The 26,756-nt window shown below is 45.6% G+C and overlaps 2 protein-coding genes across 2 annotated transcripts; both read left to right on the forward strand.

The window, feature by feature from the left end:
* Window positions 1–6,213: 6,213 nt before the first annotated feature.
* On the forward strand, window positions 6,214–8,442 carry LOC136512347 (uncharacterized). The gene is made up of 2 exons (XM_066506315.1): window positions 6,214–7,514; window positions 7,610–8,442. The coding sequence occupies exons 1-2, from the start codon at window positions 6,214–6,216 to the stop codon at window positions 7,833–7,835; spliced, it is 1,527 nt and encodes a 508-aa protein (XP_066362412.1). The 3' UTR covers window positions 7,836–8,442.
* An 11,086-nt stretch (window positions 8,443–19,528) lies between these two features.
* Window positions 19,529–25,307, forward strand: LOC136513881 (uncharacterized). Its single transcript, XM_066507859.1, has 5 exons — window positions 19,529–19,677; window positions 21,124–21,286; window positions 22,669–22,762; window positions 23,340–23,539; window positions 25,025–25,307. The coding sequence occupies exons 1-5, from the start codon at window positions 19,615–19,617 to the stop codon at window positions 25,120–25,122; spliced, it is 618 nt and encodes a 205-aa protein (XP_066363956.1). The 5' UTR covers window positions 19,529–19,614; the 3' UTR covers window positions 25,123–25,307.
* Window positions 25,308–26,756: the final 1,449 nt, after the last annotated feature.

Genomic DNA, 26,756 nt, shown 5'->3' on the forward strand with positions numbered 1-26,756 from the left:
ACTATTTGTCCTCTTAAAAACACAACTAAATTCCACTATGCACATGAAAGGAACCCAAATTTGACAGATTATTTTAATCTTCATTAGTCCCAACAAAAAGATATATGAGAGCCTTGGTTTCGTTGCCACTTGTGAAAAACTTTTAATTCTTGTTGTGTATTTATTTCTTATATAAATTGTTGCCACACCCATCTATCCATCCACCATGTTAATTAAGCAATATAACCAATGAATGAGGATGCCTTTTATTTTGAGTATTCAGGCCCTTCAATTCCAATACTTTTGTCGTGTCAACAAATGATGTTCTATTTAGTTAGTACTATATATATTTTCTTTAGATAATCACCGCTTCAAAAAATCTAGATCTATAGTGTAACATTTCCAGAACACTGAAAGTGCTGTGATACTAGTTCAAGTGCAACACGGGTTAAATTAGACCACTCTTTCGCTATAAGACAAATGTTTTACCCTCAGTCCCAAAATAAGTGCACTTTTAGCACTTGGGTGGGAAAATCAATGCTAGTGAAAAATTACATATATACTCTTATAAAGGTGTAATCATTGCATTTTGGGAGAAGAGAAAGTAGAAAAAAAAAACTACAGTTAGATTGTCTTATTTATAAAGGTACACTTATTTTGGAAAAAAAATTTAAACAGTAGAAATGCACTTATTATGGGACGGAGGGAGTGGCTTCTTTTGAAACGTCGCTATAAGACTATACTGAAGTTGGCGACGACATGTTGACACTATCTTTATTGAATTTGTCTTGACAAAGGTAGCAAAAGTAGGAGAATTCACAGCTCAAGATTCTAGATCCAGAGAGAGACGAAGGAAGAAGATAAATTTCAGTTCCTACCCTTTGAGAAGATTTATGAAATCTATATATTTGACTTTTAGATCTATATTTAATTTGGATTTCGTAATAAAGCTGAAACGCTTGTTTCAATTTTGTATAAAACAAACAGACTACTAGTCCTCCCGACAACCCTGATCCGGCTTGCACGGCTCAGAGCAAGTGTAATAATAGGCTGCAAGTAGGTTGAATAATAAGGTTGAGAGAGAAGATGAGAAGCGGGCTATAAATTTACAGTCAACTTAGACCTAGCAACGGAAAAACTCGTGAACTATGTATTAATGCTGAAGAGATGGACCGAGAGGTAGGAAGTAAGAATCCTAAGTCAGGGATCGTTTATATTATTAGACTCGCTCTCACCCAGCTACAGCTGCTATGCCCCCGCCCCAATGCCCGCACGCGGACGACACGGCCGCCCCCATCCCTGCGCCGCAATCGCACAGCTAGCAGCAGGCCCGCAACTGCCAGCAGACCAGCAACTCACCGGCTCTTCACCCTCCGTCCCGAGAGCCCATGCAATTTCCACATGTGCGGCGCGTGGACGGGCGTGGGGAAGCGTCCAGGTCCCATCCGGCGAGATCGGCGCCCATCCGATGGTCTGAACTCCATCCCACCGTCGGCCACCGTCCGATAACCCCAGGAAAGCGCTGGAGCCCCGACGCGGGCCTCCCTTCCCTTGTCCGGGCCGACCCGTGCAAACAAAACCCAGGTTGGATTCTGGTGCGGCGTCGCGCCCATCTTTTGCCCTCGCGCAGCCGTCCGTTCGCGTTCGCCCGCGATATTTTTTCTCATCGCCTGCGTCGCGTCAGTGTCACCAACTAGCTTTGCTGCTTTCCAAATTAAGAAAGAAGCTTTACTGCTTTTGGGCGGGTGGGACCAGGGTGCCGTCGTGCTCTAGTGGGGCGCGCGATGCACGAGCTCGTCCCGCGGCGTTTAGCTGCCAATCACACGGTTAGTGTTAGTGGTGATTTTGCTGCCTTTGGAGTTTTTAGCCTTTTCTTTTAGGACCCCTAGTCTTCTTAAGAAAAGGACCTGTCTACCTAACACTCTGAGAGATTAAGGGCACAACAACGAAGACTAACACTCTTAGAGCAACAACAATGTGGTTCAGAAGTACTACCTCTGTCTGTGAAAGGAAGTAACTATGGTATACGTGTCAGTTAAAGTGATTCACGCTTGACCATATTTCTAGTAAATAGTATTCACATTTATAACTCCAAATTAATTTATTATAACAATACATTTCGTAATTAATCTAATGATGTTTATTTAATATTATAAATATTTATATTTTTTAACTATAATTAGTCAAACTTGAAGTACTAAACCATAATACTATTCCAGAATTATATTCTTTTGCGAACGGAGGGAGTAGTCTATAAGCATTTCAATATTCACTACAGATTGGTTGAAACATTATATGAGTAGGCCATAGAGCAATCTATAACTAAAGCCGCCAATATGCTTATGGATTACCCATAAGCAATAGAGAAATATTTTTTCCTTCCTCTCTCTTCTCTTTTCCCTGTCATCTTGCTGGCTTGCTGCCCCCTAGGAAGGGATGATTGCTTTTTTTAACATTCTTTTATACCAAGCGGGGTCCACCTTCATGAACTCCACATTGTAGCAAAATACATAACTATGGTCAGCTCATACCGTACCCACCTTTATGGACTACCTGGTCTACATACATTGCCCTTGCTCTTAATGATTTTAGTACAAATAAAATGATCCACGTAGATAAGAAAATGTTAAAACTATTATTCACACAATGCAAACTACCACTACTTATGGTTTACAAATAAACTTTTTCCTTCGATTATACCTCACCTTTATTTTCTCTTCCTCTTTTTTTAGCATGGACCACCTTCTCTCTCCAAGCATATGTAGCTTCTACAAACCACTATGATGAGTATAGAGCACCTACTTTTTTTATCCAATCCTACATGGCACATGGGGCTACTAGTAGAAAAGCAGCGTTGGAGAGGGCCTCAGGGGCTGGATACTTGATTTTTTTCACACCTTCTTTCTCCTCCTGACACGGCGCCGCCACCCACCGTCCATGGCCCCCGCGACGGTGTGGTAGGGTCTCGCTGGAGCTTCGCGCCCGTGCAACCTCCCCCCCCCCCCCCCACCCTCTCGTCGCGTGGCGACCATGGCTTCGGGCGTATCCACCGTCGTCCGCTCCGGCGGTGTCACCGTCACCTCCGCCGTCTCTCCCGCCGCACCGCCTGGCCTGCCGGCCTCGGAGATGGAGAAGAGATGGAGAGGTCACAGATGGAGAGGAAGAGAAGAATCGAGTGTTCCAACATTTGAGTGTTGTATTCGAGTGTTGTATAGCATTTCCGTAAGAAAATCCGTTTTTCACCCCATGCACACACTGCTAGTAGGAATTTGAAAAGGATACGATCGCATGAATTTGCAGTTAATGACACTTTGTAGTACCCTCTAAATTGTAAGGATATTCCCTGCTCGAAACCTATGATGGTTGTTCTTCAGCCAGGTAGAAGCTTGGTTGGTTGAGTGAGAAGTCTGAATCTGCTGGTCAGTAGAGCTCTGTTTTGGTGTCACCTAGGAGCATTTAGAAGATGTAAGCTTCGTTCGCCCTGTTTATTTGGCTTATAAGCTGTATTTTTTCAGTCAACGAACAGTATTTTTCTTTCACAACAAATCAACCAACAGTACTTTCAGTCATGGCTTATCAGCCAAGCGAACATAGCAATTGTAAAATTGGTTTTCCCAGTGTCAGATCGGGGTTCAGCATTACGCTTTCTAATAAAACTGGGCTAAAGCCTTTGATAAAAAACTATGATGGTTTGGTATTGCCATTAATTGCGATATCAACTAAGTAAAAAATAGTAATGTCACAATCTAAAATCTCTATTCCTACATGTAAATACAAAACAATGGAGTTAGACTGTCTCCAACCGACAGAACCCAAAAACAGGACGCATAGCTGGTTTGGGTCACGAACAACACAAAGGCGCGTGACCCAAAACTTTTAGTTTCCAACAGCGGACGCAATCCTCCATGGAGCTCGCCCCCATCCCAATCTCAGGCGAGCCCGCCGCCTTGGGCACCCGGCCTCGGTCGCTCCCATCCTCGACCCCGCGCCCTGCCTCCGCGACCGCCTCCTCGCGCTCGCCGCCGAGCGCGGCCAGGCCACCGACGGGGGCTGTGGGAGCAGCGGCGGCAGTGGGGACGAGGAGCCTGAGTCCCCCGGAGGCACCAATAGCAGTTGGTGGTTCCCCTCGCCGTCGCCGGCCAGACAGCAGCAGCACCGACGCCGGCATGGCGGCGCTGGCGCTGGCGCGGGCGCCAGCAGGGATGGCATCTCGGGGTTCGCCGTGTGCCTGAGCCTGCTCGTCCGGTCCAGCTTCGCCGGCAGCCGGCGCCGGTGCCAGCCGCCGGACCCCTCCACGGTGGGAGACAGCCAGCGGCGACTCGCGTCGGCCGGAGCAGCAACGCCAGCGATTTGCGTCGGTGGAGAGAGAAGACCCTTATTTGCCTACTCGTTGGCCTGGTACGCAAAATGAGTAGCGTGTTTGCGTCTTCCGTTGGAGGCTGATTTTTTGAGCCAAAACACTGTGCATAACGTAGTTTTGCGTCTGCGTCGCATCGTTGGAGACAGTCTTAGAGTACAAATATAGAGCACATTTTAGGTGGTGTTTGGATCCAGCTACCAAAATTTAGGATGTGTGTCGGGAGGATGTTGCATAGAGTGTTTTGATACTAATAAAAAAATAAATTACATAATCCATCGGTACTCCATGAGACGAATTTTTAAGCCTAATTAATCTATCATTAGCACATGGTTACTGTAGCAAAACATTGTCAAATCATGGACTAATTAGGCTTAAAAGATTCGTCTCGTAAATTAGTCGCAAACTATGTAATTAGTTTTATAATTAGTCTATATTTAATACTCTATACATGTGTCCAAACATTCGATGAGACAGCGACTAAAATTTAGGAGGGCAACCAAACACCCTCGACTATTCCAAACAATGTTCAAATAAAGAATATCAAAAGTACACTTGTTATGGCCGTACCAATTTTATATTCCAACGGAGTATGTTGTACCACAAATAAAAATATTGAAAAATTAAATCAACCATAATCATAATTTTGTAATAATAATGGTATAAAGACTTTTGGGTGGCTTTACAAACGGCTGCGATTTTAACTGACTTCGCACGCACTGTCACCACACAAGTCGGCCGGTTCACGAGCAGCGTGGGGAGACCAGGACGCCCATCAGGATTCATAGGGCATGTTTTTTTCTACCCAACAAGGGATTAAAGACTATATTTTAGTTTTAATTAGTTCTTTAGAATCAAACATCAAGGACTAGGAATTAAAATATAGGAGTCCCTTGGGACTGCTAATTGAGACTAAATAACCTATATCTCTCCCTATCTTTTCTCTCTCTTCCCTTTTAGTCCCTGGAAACAAACACCGTTTTGGTTCCGGTTTTACATCGCTTATGCTGAAATTTGACTTATGCTGATGCTTATATTAAAATATTACGAGAGAACACTGTTTCGTGTAAAAAAAATTAGCTCAGGCGAACGTCACCTTATTCTCTGGGCCACGTTTAGTTGGCCGAATTCGGCGCCGCCGGATTCACTGCGCACACTGTAGCGAACTGTAGCATTTCGTTTGTATTTGGTAATAATTGTCAAATCGTTGACTAATTAGGCTCAAAACGTTCGCCTCGCAAAGTACAACCTAACTATGCAATTAGTTTTTAATTTCGTCTACATTTAGTACTCCATACATGTACCACAAATTTGATGTGACGGAGAATCTTCTTTTTATATAGTGCAAAAGTTGGGAGTTAAGAGCAACTAAGGCCCCGTTTGGCAGGGCTTCACTTCACTAGTGAAGCCATTTTTTTTTCTTCAGCTCCACGAACAGTTCCACCGGTGGAGCTGAAGCGGTTTTGGTAAACCGTTTGGCAAAATGGCTTCTCTGTGAGATGTTTTTAAGAGGCCTGAAAGAGGAGCCGGGAGAAGCCACTTTTTTTTAGCTCCATCCCATCCTAAATCACTGTAAGAGCAAGTTTTTAGAGGCTTCACAGATAGAACTATTTTACTTTATCTCATTTGATAGAAAACGGCTCCAAACGACTCTTGAAGTCGATGAAAAAGCTCTGTCAAACGGGCCTAAACAACGCGCCCTGGTCTCGTAACAGAGAAAAGAACACGCCCTTAATTAAATGCGCCCCAGCGCTTTCCCTTCTTTTCCTCGCATTTGGCTGGCCGCCTCCTGCTATTTCCACACCTCCCCCGTGCGGTGGTGGCCCAACCAAAGGCCAGCCAGCCGGGGGCGCTCGACACCGCAGCGGAACAAGGTCATGGGCTTCCAGGTGGCCGCCGTGGCACCGTCGCCGTGCGCGCGCTCCTCCTCCGCCTCGTCGTCGCCCTCGACCTCCTCGCGGCCGTTGCCCGCCTTCCTCGGAGGCGGGGGCGGCGGCGGCGGATGCGCGGGGCTCGCGAGATCCCGGTCACCCCTAACCTGGGGAACCGGTGTGATGGTGCGGCGGCCGCGCCTGGCTCGTATGCCAGCGAGGTGCGCGCTGAGCGCGAGTTTGGATGGAATGGGTGGCGGGGACGCGGAGTTCATGAAGAGGATCGAGGAGCTCGCGGCGGCGGCCGGGGTGCAGCCGGCGGGCGCGGCGGGTTGCGGGTGGCCCGCGAGCGTGGAGCGGAGCGCGAGCAACGTCGGGCTGCCGCTGTCGCTGCGGATGCTGAAGCGGAAAAAGCAGCAACAGCAGGCGCAGGCGCAGCGGCAGCAGGTGGTGGCGGCGCGGCATTCGCGCTGGGACGAGGGGCTGCTGCTGGGCTCCGCCGGGGAGGCGGTGGGCCGCGCCTTCTCCTCCATGGTGCTCATTGTGCGGGAGCTGCAGAGCTTCGCGCTGCAGCAGATGCGTGACGCGCTGCTCTGCGACGACCTGCAGGGCGTCCTGGCGCGCGTGCAGGGCGAGATGCACGCCTCCTTCGTCTGGCTCTTCCAGCACATCTTCGCGGGCACGCCGGCGCTCATGGTCTCCCTCATGCTCCTCCTCGCCAACTTCACCGTCCAATCGATGGGCCACAGCGTCGCCGCTGCGGCCGCCACCATCCCGCCCACCCCGCCTGCTGTCGCCCTGGTCAACACCCAGCGCGCACAGCCGTCACGGCCGCGGTTCGACGCGGCTTCGGTGAAGACGTTCTCCGTCGGCCGGACGGCCTCGGTCGGCGGGAACAGCGGCGGCGGCGGCAAGACGCCGCCTGTAGCCGGCGCCACCGGCGACGGCCGGTCAGACGAGTCCTTGTATCGGCTAAGCCGTGTGGCGCCGCAGCAGCCGTCGGCGCCCCCTGCGGCTGAGGTCGCCGCCCAAGACGCTGCGAACGCGGACGAGCAGGCCATTTGGGAAATGATGCTCGCGGAGGCCTCCAAGATGCAGGCCAGCGCGCGCGCTGAGGAGCTGAGCGACTCGGACGTGCTAAGAAGCCTCGTCGCGCCGGTGGAGGTGGAGCTGGAGACTGAGGATCACGCCGAGCACACGCTGACGCAGCAGAGGTACGAGCAGGCCGTCGCCGCTGAGCCCAATAACTCGCTCATCCTCGCCAACTTCGCGCAGTTCCTCTACCTCGTGCAGAACGACCACGACCGGTAGGTCCCCTCGACCACGCCCACACACTGTTCGACGAATTGCCAACGTAGCCGCAGTTATTCATCAATACTAGCTCTCACTCATCTCTTTTCAGGGCGGAGCACTACTTCGAGAGGGCTGTGCGCGCTGAGCCGGCGGACTCGGAGGCGCTGAGCTGGTACGCTACCTTTCTGTGGAAGGCGCGGAACGACCTCGCCGGCGCGGAGGACACCTACCAGGAGGCCATCGCGGCCGACCCCGGGAACGCTCACCACGCCGCGGCCTACGCGCACTTCCTCTGGAACACCGGAGGTGAGGACACATGCTACCCACTCGATTGACGCGCGCACGGGCACCGCAGTGGCCGCGCCGAGGATCAGCACGATCCGGCCGGCCAAAAGAACTACTACAAAGAAAAAGAAAAAGAATTCAAGAAGTAAAGTTCTTGCTGCATGCACGGGGGCGGCGGCCACGCGGCGAGACGCCTAGACCACGACACCACACCATGTGGCCCGGGCGGGCGGTGGAGTGGAGCTGACACATGATATCGTCCCTTTACTTTAGTCTGATTAGAAGAGTGAGTGCGTGCGTGCCGTGGGCAGTGGAGCGAGTTGTGATCCAGGAGGACATGATGGTGGTGGTGGTGCTTCTTCCCCCGCCCCGGGAACCCGGGCAAATGGAGCTTTTGGCCCGGCAGGGAAGGACGAGGGCCTCTTGGGTCCCGACGAGTTTGTCGGGGCCAACCGGCGGCCGGGAGGCATGGACGGCTGGCTGTAGAAATGTGGTAGAGCGCAGAGTCGTCGAGGGCGACGAGGTGGCATGGATCATGGATGGGTGTTCTATGGCTATGGAGTACTAGTGTATAGCAACTCGCATCATGTAATTATGTAGATGGTGGAAAATAATATCCGAATAAGAAGATTGTGGTAATCCCGGTGTGTACCTCGGATCCTGCGTGTTTCTACTTTCTACCCCCAATACACCTTGGGACTGCTATCATCGGCGATCTCAATCTTGCTCTGCGTTCCCAGGTGGAAAGTGAGAATAATAATTGTCGTCTGCACACCGAGCACGAATTCACGATTACTGACTCGTTGCATGTTCTGTTGAACAAAGATTGATACACTGAAACCACCGGTAATGAACACAACGGTTTCACCCGACCGAAGCATACGTTCTAGCTGCGCACATGTTCTTCAACGGCGCTCACGGGCACATGCTCCAGGCAGTGAGCACCAAGCAGAGTACGATCGCTAGACTCGTACCGAAGGCACCGAAAGAGGCACGCTATACATACGTACTGGCGCACTCTGGCAGCGGCACAACTCTACTTGACTACTTCCTCGGTTCCTCTGGACCTCCCGTGAAGCTGTGGCCGGTCCACACCATGTGCCCGAGCCAGTCTATCGTACAGGAAACGGCCGGCGCCTAGTTCAGCTCGTACACCGGAAAGCCCTTCACAGCGCGTCTGCGCGCAGTTTCAGAGGCCGTGACCACTACTGCACTAGCCCCCTCTAGCCTTTGCCGATCAGCGATAGCCACGTATTACGTACATTATCATCTTTGCTGGAAAAAAGATATTTACCAGATTTTCACGGGCGCTTCGTGCCACAGTCGTCGTCACCGAACAGCCTTTTTGACTGTTACACTACACACTGGAGATTGGAGAAGCCCAGCGCCCTCCCCGGCGTTGACACGAAGCCTAACCCGTCGCACTCGTCCACCGACCCGCTCACTAGCCGATATTCTTCGCCGGGCTCCGGATCACGGAAAAGAGTACAAACCGGGGCGTGTGCGAGCACGGCCTTCCGCGCGACATACACAGTACGTTTCCAGAGACCAGAGTGCATTATTATGCGATAAGTTTATCCTGTCAAGTCAGATAATAATGCTAATGCACCAGGGGGGCGCGTCCAAACCCGGCATGGGGCGTGTGGAGAGACGGCGGCGTACGTGATGACTGATGAGCTATCCGGTGGCGTGGTTTGCTCGGCGGAATGCGGGGTTTCGATTTCGATGCTTCGGGTCTTGGCCGTGCACGCGATGCACGTACGTGACGCGACCTGGGGATGGGGCCATGCACGGACGTCGGCACGACGACCTTGACGGGGGCCGGCACATGCCTTTGCGATTCGCTGCTGGAGCTGGACAAATGCGTTCTGTATGCTTGTGCCTGAAGCCCAGAACCCATCGACGAGTTTGATGTTTCCGATCGTGTCAGCCTTGTCAGGATCAAGCTTTGATGCGAGCCTGTCTGTGCTGACTGAGGCCCCGTTTAGATTCAAAAATTTTTGGATTTTGGCTCACTGTAGCATTTCGTTTGTATTTGGTAATTAGTGTCTAATTATGAACTAATTAGGTTCAAAAGTTTCGTCTCGCGATTTCTCGACCAACTGTATAATTAGTTTTTTTTCGTCTACATTTAGTACTCCATACATGTGCCGCAAGATTCGATATGACGGTTACTGCGCAAAAATTTTTGGATTCTAAACAGGCGCTGATACGGTGTGCTCCATGAGAACCAGCCTACATATCCTATTAATGGTGGGAAAAAAATCCCAACCCTAGTAGACTAGCTACTAGACTTCGCCCTCCCGACGATTCTCCTTTAAAAACTCTAGTTTGGTTTTGATAAAATTGATCAAACTCTAGGCCTCGTTTAGATTGTAAGTTTTTGCAATCTGGACACTGTAGCACGTTTCGTTTGTATTTGACAAACTTTGTCCGATCATGGACTAACTAGGCTCAAAAGATTCGTCTCGTGATTTACAACCAAACTGTGCAATTAGTTTTTTTTACCAACATTTAATGCTCCATGCATGCGTCCAAAAATTGATGTGATGGAGAGAGAGTGAAAAAACTTGGAATTTAGAGGTGATCTAAACAAGGCCCTAAATGCTAACTTATTCCTGTAGTGATCATGAGATAGGTGGCACATTCCAAGTGGTGGATCAATGGTGAAGATCATGATGATGGTGTGGTGGTCATGGTGATCAAGTGCTCAGTTTGGAAAAGAAGTAAGAGAAAAACAAAAGCTCAAGACAAATATGAAACTTGATAGGAGCTTTTTGGTTTAGTGATCGAGACACTTAGCGAGTGTGATCACATTTATGATCGATAGACGTACTATTAAGAGGAGTAAAACTCATCGAAATGCGGTTATCAAAGTGTCACTAGATACTCTAACTCATTGCATATGCATTTAGATCTAGTGGAGTGCTAATACCCTTGAAAATGTTTGTGAAAATATGCTAACACACGTGCACAAGGTGATACACTTGGTGGTTGACACATTTGAGCAAGGGTGGAGAAGTTAGTGAAGTGAAGGAGGTGATTGTCACTGAAAATCAGTGACCGGATGCAGGTGGCGAAGTGACCGAAATCGGGGTCTTCAGCGTCCGGTCAATTTTAAGAAAGTTGGTGCGCTCGGGCTCGGTGTTGCGTGTGATTGAACGCTGGGTCACTTTGTGACCTGACGGGTTTATGGTGAGTCTGGTCACGTATGATGTATGGTGACGTAGCGCGGGCGACTAAGATAGCGAGGACCTGACGTTGGCTGCGTCCGGTCAGGGCAGACCTGACGCGTCCAATCGGCTTTTGTCGCCTCTGGATCCTCTCTGGAAACGACCTAACACCGGGAAGCCGAAGGGAGCGGCGCATCCGGTCGTTGGTTGTTTGTGCGCAGGCTTTGTAGGATCGTACGCCGGGCGACTGTGTCAGGTCATGACGTGGCACGTCCAATCGTCACTAACTCAGTCACGCGGGAGATTTCGACCGTTGGAGATCGGGCGACCATGGTTTAAACAGGGACACGTGGACGATGATCCACGACCGGATGCTAGGGTGCCGCGCGTCCGGTCATCTTGATCGACACGTCCGATCACCTCGAGGATAGTGAGGTGCAGGGGCCAATGACTCTATTTTGTGGGAGCCTTTATTTAAGCCCTTTGGCTGGCTCAAACTCACTCTCTTGGCCATTTGCTTTAACATAGCAACCTTGTGAACTTAGCCAAAGCCCTCCCACTCATCTCCATAATTGATACATCATCTTTGTGAGATTGTGAGTGAATTCAAGTGCATTGCTTGAGTGATTGCATCTAGAGGCACTTGGTGTTCGTGTTTCGCTGCGGAATTTGCTTTGTTACTCTTAGTGGTTGCCGCTACCTTGACGGCTTGGTGCAGCGAGGATCATCGAGCGGAGGTTGATGATTGTCTTCGGCTCCGATCATGGTGATTGTGAGAGGTTCTTGACCTTTCCTCGATGAAGAGCTAAAAAGTACTATAGTGGATTGCTCGTGGCTTGTGTGATCCTCATCCTGTGTTGGTTGTGCAGCACCCGGTTGTGGGTTTAGCGTGTGAAGCTGAAAGTGCAATCAAGCCTTAATTGTGGGTTTTGGTGATAATGACAATACAATTAGAGAACTAATGAGATTTATCAAGATGACAAGCAGGGATTTATATTCGAGGATGCTACACGGAACGGAGGAGTCCCCAATTACAAATGTAGATGGCTTCAAAATCAAAGGAGGTTTAAATTCTTTTATATATTGAATTTGAGTATAGGAAAAGCCATACTATAAATGGGGATACAATGCTTAAGCTAATATGTGCTACCAAGTGCTCAAACAACCACAAGCATCCTCAGATTCATAGCCAAGATAGTCTGCACTTTTACTATTACCCTTGCTGTCTTGCATGATGCAAGCTCCGACTCGCCCGAACCCTTGGGTGCGAGCTCTGACTCGCCCGACCCCTAGGGCACGGGCTCTGACTCGCCCGACCCTTTGGTCGCAAGGCTCCGTCTCGCCTGACCCTAAGGTCATGGGCTCTGGATTGCCCGACCCTTTAGTCGTGGGCTCCGTCTCGCCCAACCCCAAGATCGCAGGCTCCGGCTTGCCCGACCCTTTGGCCGTGTCCTTGTCTCGCTCGACCTCTTGGGTGTTGTGTCCATTGAGGGTTGAGGGCATATATATACCTTTCCTTTTCCTCGTCAACGGCTATCTACGATTTAAATTGACCGTTGGGGCTAGGGGGTATATATACCTTTCCCCTTTCTTTCCAACGGTAACCAACCAACTCTCTTCATCCTCACATCAGCATGCCAAAACAGAGCAGGAGCTCTCTCTCTCTCACTCCATTGTTGACCTCAAGCCCCTAAGCAAATCCATTGATTTCCCCATCAATCCTTGAGGGAAAAGGGTCCAAAACTCGAATAGAGAGCAGCTCCATTAATTCCTAAACTCTAAAGAGCACTTGGTTCACATCTTAGCCGGCGGTTGTGTTTTTTACTCTTGGAGCTTGGCTCCTACCTAGCTAGAGCATCACTCGGTGAGCTTGCCAAGTTTGTGGCAGCATCGGGAGGTTTGTAACCACCTCTTGCAGCGATTAAAATCACCCCTCATCTCAAGAGTTTACTTTCTTAACTTGAGAACGAGGTAGGGTTGTAAATTCGTAAGCCTTAGTGGTATACCTCAATAACATGGACATAGGCAAGCCTTGGTGGTGAGCTGAACCACAGGATAAATCCCTGTCATCTTGTGCTTGTGTTGCTATACTTGTATTCTTCTTGTTGTTGAGGTGATCTCTAGAGTTTGAGGTCGATCTACTTATGTGTGGTGTTCCCATCACTTTCAGCTGTCGATCTGTGATCTACTACTCTGCAAGAAGTTAAGAAATTTACCCAATCTAAATTTTGTTGAACTGTGAACTAATCTCTCCTGCAGGTACGGTAGTGCCGCGCTCATAGAGCAATAGTGCTACGGGTGAATTTGACTTCAGTTTGAGTTGAATTTTTATAGGCTTATTCACCCCCACTAGGCATTCTAGTGATCCTACAAATGCCAATTAGCGTGTGAACCTCTAAGTTTGTGAATCGCCACAACGAGAACTAGCTTGCCGGCAAGCAAGTGAACCTCGATAAAAAATCTTATGTCATCATTGTCCGATGATTTATTTGGTTATCTTGTGATTGATTAATTGGCTCAATTCCTCGACACGACAATATAATCATCACAATCCTCTCTTGTGCACATACATTTCTAGTGTTGCTTCGTTCTTTAGTGTAATTAATTTTGAGAGCAAGCTTGTGTCGGGTCTAGTGGTTAGTGTGGCTCTTTAGTTAGCCTTTGAGAGCACATTAACTTAGTGTAGTGACTTAGCCTTTGTGTACTTAGAGATCATAGTCACTAAAATTGTAGTAGGTGGCTTGTATTTTTAGTAGACTAGCGCAACACTCGCTTCGCCTCATATTTATCTAATATCTTTGCTAAGTGTTGTTGTAAAAATTTTCAATAGGCTATTCACCCCCCCTCTAGCCATTAAGACCTTTCACCCTTCCCACGAAGCATCGGCCCTCCTTCGGCGACTCCCCTCCCCAGCAGTGGTGAAAGGTCCTAATGGCTAGAGGGGGAGTGAATAGCCTATTAAAAATTTCTACAACAAGTCAACAACACTTAACAAACCGGTTAGACAATTATGAGGCGAAGCAAGTGTTGCACTAGCCTACTAAAATAGCAAGCCACCTACCACAATTCTAGTTTATATAGTTTCTATCCACATAATAGCTATGACACTACACTAAGTTAGTGTGCTCTAAAAAACTAACTAAAGAGCCACACTAACCAAACTAACAAGCTCTCACAACTAGCTACACTAAAGAGCTTGACAACTAGTTTGCGGTAATGTAATGAGAGTAAGCTAGAAGGTTATACCGCCGAGTCAAGGAAGAAGTCAATCAATCACAAGAACGAATAACAATGAAGACCAATCACCTCGGAATCAAATGATGACACAATGATTTTTTATCGAGGTTCACTTGCTTGCCGGCAAGCTACTCCTCGTTGTGGCGATTCACTCACTTGGAGGTTCATGAGCTAATTGGCATCATATGCCAAACCCTTAATAGGGTGCCACACAACTAACATAAGATGAGGATCACAACAAGCCACGAGCAATCCATTAGAGTACCTTTTGGCTCTCCGCCAGGGAAAGGTCAAGAACCCCTCACAATCACCACGATCGAAGTCAGAGACAATCACCACCCTCCGCTCAACGATCCTTGCTGCTCCAAGCCATCTAGGTGGCGGCAACCACCAAGAGTAACAAGCGAATCCCACAGCGATACAAGAACACCAAGTGCCTCTAGATGCAAACACTCAAGCAATACACTTGGATTCTCTCCCAATCTCATAACGATGATGAATCAATGATGGAGATGAGTGGGAGAACTTTGGCTAAGCCCACAAGGTTGCTATGTCAATGCAAATGGCTAAGAGAGTGAGCTTGAGCCAGCTATGGGGCTTAAATAGAAGCCCCCACGAAATAGAGCTGTTGTACCCCTTCACTGGGCACAACATGGGGTGACCAGACGCTCCGGTCATATCGACCGGATGCTAGACCTCAGCGTTCGGTCACGCGATGCGTGCCACATGTCCCCTCTCTTCAAATGTTGATCGCCCGATCTCAAGGGTCAAGTGATGATCGGACGCTGTAGCTCAAAGTGACCGGACGCTGAATCCCAGCGTCCGGTCGTTTCCAATAAGCATTCAGAGACTACTTTTTACGACCGAACGCATCCGGTCATGCTCGACCGAACACACCCAGTATCTGGTCACTCAGCGACTCCTCTGTGCATGACCATGTCAGCGTGACCGGACGCAGCCAGCCAGCGTCCGGTCGTTTCAGCGCCAGCGTCCGATCGATGATCGACGCTGCGCTTTTTTCTGCTGCTACTGACCGGATGCGCTGGTCCTTCAGAGACCAGCGTCCGGTCACTTATAGTGACCTCCATCTTTTCTATCTAGGGCGCCGGTGGCACCGTCGGACTATCCGCACTCTACGGGCAGACACTCCGCCGGTGAAGTTCCTAACCCTTGCTCAAATGTGCCAACCACCAAGTGTATCACCTTGTGCACATATGTTAGCATATTTTTATAAAACATTTTCAAGGGTGTTAGCACTCTAGTAGATCCTAAATGCACACGCAATGAGTTAGAGCATCTAGTGGCACTTTGATAACCACATTCCGATACGAGTTTCACCCCTCTTAATAGTACAACTATTGAACCTAAATGTGATCACACTCTCTAGGTGTCTTGATTACCAAAACAAAATAGCTCCTACTATTTATACCTTTGCTTCAGCCTTTTGTTTTTCTCCTTCTTCTTTTCAAGTACAAGCACTTGATTATGCCATGGTGATAATCAAGTGCTTGGACTTGAAAAGAAGAAGGAGAAAAACAAAAGGCTCAAAGCAAAGGTATAAATAGTAGGAGCTATTTTGTTTTGGTAATCAAGACACCTAGAGAGTGTGATCACATTTAGGTTTAATAGTTGTATTATTAAGAGGGGTGAAACTCGTATCGAAATATGGTTATCAAAGTGCCACTAGATGCTCTAACTCATTACATGTGCATTTAGGATCTAGTGGAGTGCTAACACCCTTGAAAATGTTTTGTGAAAATATGCTAACACATGTGCACAAGGTGATATACTTGGTGGTTGGCACATTTGAGCAAGGGTTAGGAACTTCACCGGTGGAGTGTCCGCCCGTAGAGTGTGGATAGTCCGACGGTGCCACCGGCGCTCTTTATAGAAAAGATGGAGGTCACTGTAAGTGACCGGACGCTGATCTCGATAGGACTGGCGCGTCCAATCAGTGGAAGTGTGAAGACACTGGCGTCGGTCTTCGACTGGACGCTGTGTCACTTAGTGACCGGATGCTGATGGGATGCGTCCGGTTCTGCTGACGTGGCAGCGCACAGAGGAGACGCCATGTGACCGGACGCTGGGTGAGTCCGGTCGAGCATGACCGGACGCGTTCGGTCGTAATTTCTCGCTTCTGGATGCGTCCGGTCAATTCATAGCAGTGCATCTGGTCATCACTTAATCGTTGGGATCAGGTGCTCAGTATTTGAAGAAAGGGGACACGTGGCGTGCATCGCACGACCGGACGCTGGGGTCCTACGTCCGGTCGATATGACCGGAGCGTCCGATCGCCCCGTGTTCAGTGCGGTGAGTAGCCCAACGACTCTATTTCGTGGGGGCTTCTATTTAAGCCTTATGGCCGGCTCAAGCTCACTCTCTTGGCCATTTGCATTGACATATCAACCTTGTGAGCTTAGCCAAAGACCTCTCACTCATCTCCATCATTGATTCATCATCTTTGTGAGATTAGGAGAGAATCCAAGTGCATTGCTTGAGTGATTGCATTTAGAGGCACTTAGTGTTCATGTTTTGCTATGGGATTCGCTTGTTGCTCTTGGTGGTTGCCACCACCTAGACGGCTTAGAGCAGCGGAGGAGGATTGCCATGAGTTGGTGATTGTTCGTGGCCATCTCCGGTGATTGTGACGGGATTTGTACCTTCCCCGGCGGAGCGCCGAGAGGTAACTCTAGGGGATTGCTCGTGTCATTGAGTTACCTCACTTGTGGGTAGGTTCTTGTGGTGTCCAATTGTGTGGACGAGGTTCATGCAACACCTCTTAGCCGCCGAACCACCAAGTGTTGGTCGACACAATGGGGACGTAGTGTGTTGACAAGCACGTGAACCTCGAGAGAATTGGTTGTCTCTTGCCCTTTGGTATTTTTCCGGCGTTTGATAAAGTATTCATCTTGTGATTGGTTCACTCCTCTACGCGGCGGTATAATCACCTCACTTACTAATTTACATTTCCGCAAAAACTAGTTATAGCAAGCTCTTTAGTGTAGCTAGAATTGAGAGCTTGCTTTGTGGATTAAGTTCATCTAGTGGAGATCTTTAGTGTAGCAATTATGAGAGCTCATAGTGAGTAGTGACCTAGTGGATTGTGTATCTAATGATCATAACAACTAGAATTATTGGATAGGTGACTTGCAACCCTTATAGAGCTAGAGCAAGTTTTGCATTTCGCTATTTGTTATACTAATCAAATTGCTCTAGTTGATTTATAGATTTCAAATTAGGCTATTCACCCCTCTCTAGCCATATTAGGACCTTTCAACATGTCATTGACCGCTAAAACGAATTTAAGAGTTATGGTTTAGGTAGTATTGCTAGAGTTGGAAGCAAAAGATGGGTAATATCAAAATGACCAAACATGTAAGTAGGGGCATATTTTGGGTAGTGTTGTTGGAGATGCTCTAAGCCCAATGATTCGTAGTGATGTTTAAGAGGAAAGTGCGAGGATGCTAGTTTCATTACTGTGTGTTTTAAATGGGAACTACTATCCTACATGCACATGTTTTTTATTATTCTTTGAGGCGATGAACAACAGCTCGCTCTCCCGCCTACTGCTGGCCGCTTGCCCGCCTCCCATTCCTGGCAGCGTCTCCATCACCGAGCCTGGATCCACTGTCCCTTGCCATGCTAACCATGCATCGTCGGGCATTCCCATGCCCCCGCCTTCTCAGTCTAGGTCTCTTTCTAGGCCCGCAGCAATCCCAAAACCCGAACTAAGGAGAGCGGTGCCTGAAATCCATCTCGATTTCAGGCGCCTATAATATAGGAGATGTGTTTTTAATATATACTACTAAACGTGCACGTGCGTTGCATGAAACCCAATACAACTTGGAATTGGACTCTGTATTACTGCTGCACGTGAGTTGTTCTTATTTGTATAAACACATGTCATGAATCTGGGTTACATAAGAGATGTGTTTTTAATATATACTAGGCGCCTATAGTATGATGTAGCTTGTTGTTGTTTTATCCAGCTCAAGATCGAGCGCTTAAGGTACCGAGAATCTTGCAGAGTTGGAAGCTTGATAGAGGAGCGATGGACCAAGAGCTCAGCTCAACATGGACTAAGGGTGACCGGCAAGTCACCGATACCATAGAAATACATCTTGTGTGGTATATCATCTTGGATTCATTTCAATTTTTGCATTTACTTTTGTGTTGTTTACTTTCCTAGAATTGAATTGCTTGCTTTGGCACTGTAGGACACAAACCTCTAACTAGAAGTGGCGTTATTAGGGTCTTTTATGTTTCTAATCAAATTTGTTATTGTATTTGATTTTTTTAGTGGTCACTGACTATTTACCCCTCTAGCCGGTTCCTACATCCTTTTAGGTATGCATACGACACACTGGGAAGGCAAATGATCTTAATATGTTAATAGATCTCATTTTCCTAAGTTCAATGAAAATATGTCAAAGGAAAACTACATCGCCTCATAATATTATTTATACGACACGGAACAACTGGACGAATATGATTGACATGAAGATGATAGGTCGTTTTTAAAAGACAAGACGGTGTACCATAGTTTTGACTGTGAGGCAGAGGATCTATGCAACTACTATCCTCCAAAATTCCTTAACACTTATCAAACGGTCTATTGCCACATGTGTTAAAGTTGAAGGTTAGCTGCTCGACCATATTATTACCTATGTAATAGAATAAACCGAAGGTTTGAGTATAATTTAGAATTGCTCCATATTTTTTAAGTGACATGATTACCTTGTTTTAGCTACATATTTCCAGATATAGTGTTTTTTTGTAATAGTGAATGATTGGCTACCAACAAAATTTTCTGTCACAACATATATTCAAACTTAAATTATCACATTATTATCTTTTCCCGTTCCAATTCCATTATAAAGAGTATGCATTACCATTACACATGTTTGTTTCTTACTTTCTGTAATCGGTACTCTCTATCCTTAAATAAATAGGTTTCTAACCAGTGTATGGCAGATTAGTATGACAGAGAAAATATCATACTACCCTTTATTAATTGGAATAGTTGCACAGTTATCGGTGATTATTCTAGTTATGCGGTAATTATAGCATTTACATCCATCCAACTAAAACAACTCAAGCCTGGATTGACAAATTTGGGAGCGGTAATAAATTTGATAGAGCTCCGAGAAAAATAAATGAGTTGCTGGACCATTTAGTCTGATAGAGATTGATTTATTTGTAGATAAATTTTTATGGTTCCATTTCTATTTTCAAATAAAGATCACAATCAAAACATTCCAGCTCCGATTACAGTGTAATTTGATTTCATTTCCTTTGCGTTACCTCTCGATCAACCAAACACCACCCGGCCCCACCAATCAACCATCTCTCGCCCGGCGTGAACTCAGTTCGGCTCATAGTTCAGTCCAGGGCCGCCGCCTCAGCGTGGGTTTGCACAATGGCGGAGGACTCCGGCGCCATCCTCCGCCACATCTCCTCCCTCAAGGATATGGTCGACAAGGTCTAGCATCTACTAATCTCCCCTCTTATGTACACTTTTGTGCTTCCGTTTTCTCTAGTACTCGCCGGTGTAGAAGGAATCGATTGAGGGGGCAGTGACGTCGCTGCGCCGCCCAAACCGCCCCGGCTGGACTCCTCCTGGATGAATCGCCTCGCGTGGGTCTGCTGGAACCTCCACCAGCGAGTGTCAACTGCGTTAGGGTTTCGACTCGACTCGAGCTGCAGAGAAACGGGTTGGGGTCTTGGGGGTAATATTTGAGAGTTCAGACTTCAGTTGAGTTAAGTCCAGCTACATTGCTTGCTGCTGCCTTTTATCTGCTGTGTACATCTGACATCTCTGCTCTCTGGTGTTACGGGCCGTGATGCCTTTGGTGGATTTTACGTATTACTTTGCCGTTGAAAACTTGTATCAATTTACAGGATTCTGATGCTGCTATAAAATTGAGCTTTCTAATCAACACCTGATTGCCTTGCCTAGGCATGTTTGGTCCACTGCCCATGTTTGGTGATATGATTGGTGTCATATCATATACTTTCATTTAGCATTCCAGGGAAGCCTTGTGGGCCATATTAGTTTGCTTGTTAATCACAAGATTATGTTTTTAAACGAAAATTTTGGTTCCACCATTAAGTTTATAGTTATTGCTGAAGTAACATACATCTTATTGCATGGGAATTGGTAATTAAACTACAAACTAGACAGCTCAAAAATTGTATGTGAATGGATGATCAAACTATTAACTGTCCTGTGTACGGTGCATCTGATTGAGCATGAAATCTTGCTCATGCTTTACCTTGTATTATGTCGTCCTGAGTGATTATGTTTCATGTATAAAACTGAATGATGTTATGCTTTAGAAGGAGAGTCATCTGACCCTTGCTGTTTTGTGAATACAATGTAACACAGCTGGTCTGGATGATGAGACCTATGCCTTTATGATAAATCTTTTGAGTTTAGCACAAGCTACAACAATATGAATGGTATGATGTAAGGGTAATTGATGTGGTGTGTGTTGTATTGTTTCTATGAAAGCAAATGTATACCTTCTTGCTGTGAATTAATAGTAATGACTTGCTTGTAGAGAGCTGGATTTTCTATTTTCTTGATCCATGTTGAATACTCCCTCCGTTTCTTTTTATAGGTCTTGCATGCATTTTGGGATACAAATTTTAAAATATTTGACCAAAATTTAACTTTAGAATTTTTCTGATTGTAGAATACAACTTTAGTATCATTGGATTCATATTTGAGAACCCTTTCATATGGTATTGATCTTATAGTTATGAACTAACAAGATATATTAGTGGCCTAGTTACAGTGTTTGGGAATGCACCAAGTCAAACCACACCTTATATTTTGAAACGGTGGGAATACATGCTTGGTTTTTGTATTCAACTTCTTTTGACACTTACCATGCTGTAACATTCATTATATCCCCTGAATTAGGTCAATGAAGAGATTGAACAAAACATACAAAAGACCAGGGAAATAGAATCAGAGATAGTGCAGCATTCTGAAACCGAAAAGCAATATCTCAACAAGGAGTCTGAGTTGACAAAAGAAGTATCAGTTACTGAGTTTGAACTCAATGGCCTTATCCAAGTGGCTGGTAATTATTCCTTTGTTTTCCATTTTCAGCATTGCACACATTTGGAAAATAATCCTGTATCTTTAATGTTTTCTCATTGTTGGTCAACTTTCCTTCATCTGCCTGTATCTATTTCATTTTTTCAACAAAGATAGGTCTAAGGTTCCTAAAATGCTACTTCCTGTGTTCACCAAGATGTTTTGCACAATTGACATGGGCAACATGCGACTTCAATTATTACTTTTTATTTGAGTGAAAAAATAATGTTACTTTTCACAACAAGTATAGCGAGTAACAGTTTAACATGACTAAACAAAGAGCTTTTCTTATAGCCACTGGTGAAAGGTAGAGAAGTTTTACTGCACGCCATGGTTTCAAAGGCGACAAGGCAAGCTGGGTACGCCTTATCGCCTAGGTGATGCCTAGGCGACAAGCCGACAAGGTGTAACTAGACCCCCAAGGTGAGCTGGGTCCACCTGGATGCCTAGGCGATGCCTTTGAAACAGGGCTGCATGCTCTCTAAACTTCCATTAATATCAGAACAAGGGGGCTACCTTTTGTCTTTTATAGACAACATATTATTCTTCCTTTTTACCAAGTTCACAAATACTGTTATATTCATGTTTATAAGGTGTATGTAGCACAGTGGTAGGGAATTTTTTGAACGCAACACAGTGGTAGCCTGGTAGGGAATACGATGTCCATCCTGAGTTCAACTCCCCTCATAAAAACAAGCCACTCACTATGCAATTTTCAGTGAAATGCATGGTCCACTGATGGTTGCAGCATAATACGCGGGTACCTACAGGAGCATCCTCGCTGTTAGTAGCACATCCTGAATAACTGGGATTCGGGGCCTTTTCTCAACCGTGCGGAAGAGAATCAATCTTGTTGATGCAATGACTCAGGAGAGGTTTTCACCTAGGGTTCAAGTTTTCTATTCATGTTCATCTTTGTTCAGTAGCTATATGGTAGTATTCAGTGATTCAAGTCTTGAAATTCTTCTACTGTTGCTGCTACTATTTGTTGACCGTGACTAGTCTGTTACTTGCTAATATTGTAGCTCAGTGTGGAACTCATAATGCATCTTTCTAATATAAGTTATGATATTCTCTATCACCCTACAGAATGTGAACTTAAAACTCAACTTGTATGTGAAGAAACAAAAATGAGAAATCTTGTTAAGTGGTAGATTGGATCAATTGGAAGATTGAGAGAGAACACAAAGTTAGTTTACAGAGTTAGCCAGGCAACTTTCCTGCGTGGGGGGAGTAATTTGGACTTTTTTGGGATGTCATTTATCTTTCTGTTGCATATACCTTGTGGTGGATGATCTTAATGTTGGGCTCTTGCAATTATCTTTGGATTTTCTTTCAATAATCTGTTTTCAATTTTTTAAACAGCTGCTGAATCAGATTTACTTAAAGTGGCTGAGGGAAATTTGGAATTCCAGAAAGTTGCTCAGGATAGGATTCGAAAAAGATTGTCTGATAAGATGTATGGTTTACATTCAAACTACTAGAGACCTCTTAGGCTTTACTGTGCACAGAATCATCTTGAAAATTTGTGCCTTAATATTGGATTATGAAACATTTTCTTGTTTAGTCGAAAACCCTTTTGAAGTCTTCAGTGTGTAAGATGGACAAGTATGAATCCATGGTTTGAAATTATTGTTGTTTGACTCTCACTACAGTGACATATTTTGAAATTATATTTAATGGAGTGGACTCTGTAAACTTACTCTAAAGACTGAGTGCAAATATGTTTGCTTTATTCCCTCCGTCTCAAAATATAAGGCGCGATTTGACTTGGTGCGGTCTTCAAAAACATATTTTGACCTATAATTTCTCTTATAATTTATAGGAACAAAAGATTGATCATTACTTTATTAGGAAGTATTTCTAAATACAAATCTAATTTAACTACTTTTGTAGTATAAACTTTTCATTTGATTGGGCTAATTGTTAGTCAAAGATAACAAAGTTTGAATTTTGAAATACATGCAGGCCTTATATTTCAGGATGGAGATGGTAGTTGTATGTATTGTCTGACTGTTGATGTTCTGTGTCGTCAGGGAAAAATTCATCAATGAATCTATGGGGTTTCAAGCCAATATGCTCAGAAGTTCGAGTGAGGATTTAGTTCTCTTACTGAATGAAAAAAGTTCACTGGAGGATGAAAGTGCGAAATTGAAAATGAAGATAAACACTATACATAGTTCATCCAAGGAATACATTGCAGAGATTCTTGAGGAAGTAAATACAGAAAATTCAGGTTAGTGGTAAAAGTTTTTTTTAACCTGAAAAGTAAGACTTTGTTATTTACATTCCAGTTTATTTTACTGATGCATTTTGTTTGTGTCCAACGTTCTGCTATATGTTAGTTGTATTTCTTTCATTTCATTCAATTGTGGCCACCAGCTTCTTACCAAGTGATCCATTTTTTGGTCATCTGATAATTTGAGTGTGCAATATTTTGAACTTTTCTGGAATTTCTATGACTTCATCTGTGCCTTTTAGTTATTATAAGATATCTAGGGTGAGATGTGATAACCATCTAAATATATTTGATCTTTTGTCTAGTTATTGTGGCTCAAAATTTATTGTTTCAGTTTCATGGGACTTAATCACTTATACTACCAATCAATCTTCTTGTCTGAGGAGAGAACAAAAGGTTATTAAACTTGTGTCCTATTCTGTGCACAAATCTAGTGAAGTTCATATATGTTCACTAGTTCATAGACGAAATAGCTGGTTATTTGACTATGAACTGTAGTTATCTTACTTGTTCTCATAAAATTCTGATTTTTTTACCGCTAAGTCGCTAACAACTTCCCAAATCCGAATCCTTAACCTTGGAACTGAATTTCACGTTTCTGTTTTTTCCCTACCCTTGTGTCAAGGTTCACCTGATTTGTTCTCGCAAAAAGTATGGCCAAACTCATTTGACTAAGAGGGGTTTCAGATTTTCCTTTGGGGGTCATTATATTATACCCTGTAGTCAGAATATAGATCCTATGCACACACTGTTGCTTGGATTCTACTTGATCATGACACGAGCCACCAAGGTTGTTGATATTATTCAACCGAACATCATGACGTCTAACTAGTACATCTATGGTCGAAAGGTGAGGAAGTCTTAATTGGATTTTCCCCTCTAGGTAGTCTGAAGGTTTGTAGCAGCTCTGAAGCCCTGGCTCCATATTTCAGTCAATATGCTGCTGGCTAGTTCGGCAGCTGTGAGGCTCCAGTAGGATTGGGCAAGCCATCTGGGTGACTGGTTGAGGAGAGTGAACTTAGTAAAATGCCATGGATCTGGCAGGCCGATGATTACACTTTGGTCATTTGTTTGTTCAATGTAGCCGCTTGTCAAATGGCAAGAAGAATGAGGATTCATAGATGTCCCCAGTAGCAGGAAGATACTGGTATGCTTTGATGGTGAATTGGTCTCTGGGACAAGAAGCTTTAGTCATGGTCTCATGGAGCTTTGCCAACATAGTGAAAGATGGTAAAGCTGAAGGGGAAGGAAAATGTGGAGTGCAGAATTTATAGGTCAAGCAAAGAAATTAAACTTTCCATAGCGGCAAAAAAAGTTACATATTTTTTCAACTACAAATAAACTATATGAAGTGTGCACCTACAGTGCTCCATCCTTGTGTACTCTACATTTGGTCTGTTAATAACTTGCCATTCAAGTCAACACCTGCAAATTACATTTGACAACCTAAAGTTTAGCCTAATGTGTTCTTTACTGCTGCAGTTCTGGAGTCTGAGCTACGGTACATGATTTTGGAATATAAGGATGTTCAAAAGGATATAAACAACCTGAAGGTTCTGTTTAGTTCAAGCAATTCATAGGACAGGTTCGTGTCACTGCAGGTATATTTAATCTGGCTTGGCAACTGGCCTTGGAGCAGAGCGCCCTAATTTTTTGTTTGATTGTGATTTTTCTTATTGAGGTAACATACCTGTAATGACGAAAATACATACAAGAGATTGCTACTTACATCAAGATGACTGGAATAAATGCTAAATTCTTCGCTCTTCGGTAGCTTGATAGGAACTGTACAGGCTTAATTTATGGGACCTTAAACAAGAGTCTTCTATGGACAGCGAAGGCTTGATTTTCCATCACTAAACTATGTCGTGTTACTGTTATGTTGTACTTTGCCTGTTGGAGTTTAATAATCTGCATAAGAACCTTGGTATGCTTAAAACTTTATCTGTTTCACTTTGTTTGCTGTGCAGCTCATCAGCCTGTTCGCTTGCTCGTAAATGATCGTAAATTTTCAGTCGGGAACAGTGTTTTTCTCTCACACCAAACCAGCCAGCAATAAATAATCCACGATCGTTTACGGCCTCCCGAACAGGCTGCATGATCTTGCCTGATACTGATAAATCTGCTTGTAAACCTGTGATTTGTTGAGCTTGGGATTTCTTGCATTTCTAAGGGACAGGCATGCATGTTTGATTTTGTTTTGAAACCTATTGTGAAAATAAGCATGTGGGCAGGCGTTGGACCAAGCACCGGATTTCAACCAAAGCTTGGCGCCTGCTAGCAGTAGCAGCTAGATTGTACACTTGTGGTGAGTGGTGACCAAACCATCTTCATGCGTTCGGTTCAGTCAGGGCTAGACAACATTTGGCACCTGAAGCATGGAGTCCCCTCCACTCCCCTTGTCTGAATCATGGCGGGTCTGGACCGGCAGAATGCTAGCTGCGTCCCCAGTTCTGAAGCGGCACGGCGGCACCATCATTGAGTGTCGGGAAGATGGTTGGCATGCCCCAAACACAGTCGGCCAAATGCAGCACTGCTGCTTCCTGCAAATCCTGCATCGATCCCCCAGGTGCAGACAAGAAGGGAACAGGCGAAGGCACAGCAGCAGCAGGCGGCCCAGGCACGTCGCACGCGCCCGTCCGTTAGCGTTGAGCGTTGGCGATCCCTGGGCCGGAATTGAGTTTCTTGTAGCTTTTCATCAATCAGCCGCACTGCCGGACGCGAGGAGAAAGTGCGCCACTGCGCCGATGCGGTGGGCAGCGGCCATGTCCTATCTGTATCATAGAACCTGCGGTACTAGCGGCCGCGGAAGGTGCGTTCTGCAGTCCTAACTTCGCCGTGAAAATGGCCTTCAGTCTCAGGTTGGGTGGGCGAGAAAATGGCGAAGGTGCTGGGTGTTTGGATACTAATAAAAAATAAATTATAGAATCCGTCAGTAATTTATAAGACGAATTTATTAAGTCTAATTAATTCGTTATTAGCATATATGTTATTATAGCACAATATTATTAAATCATGAACTAATTGGCTTAAAAGATTCGCGTCGTAAATTAATAATAAATTATATAATTAATTATTTTTTGGTTTATATTTAATATTCGGTGTACGTGTAACATTGGATGAGATAAAGTATAGGGGAAGCCGAGCGAGTTGCGCAACCTCTCTCTGGAAGAGTCGAAAAGACATCTCCCATGACCACCCATCAGCCTCAGGC

The sequence above is a fragment of the Miscanthus floridulus genome, chromosome 16, assembly GCF_019320115.1.
Source record: "Miscanthus floridulus cultivar M001 chromosome 16, ASM1932011v1, whole genome shotgun sequence".
NCBI lineage: Eukaryota > Viridiplantae > Streptophyta > Magnoliopsida > Poales > Poaceae > Miscanthus > Miscanthus floridulus.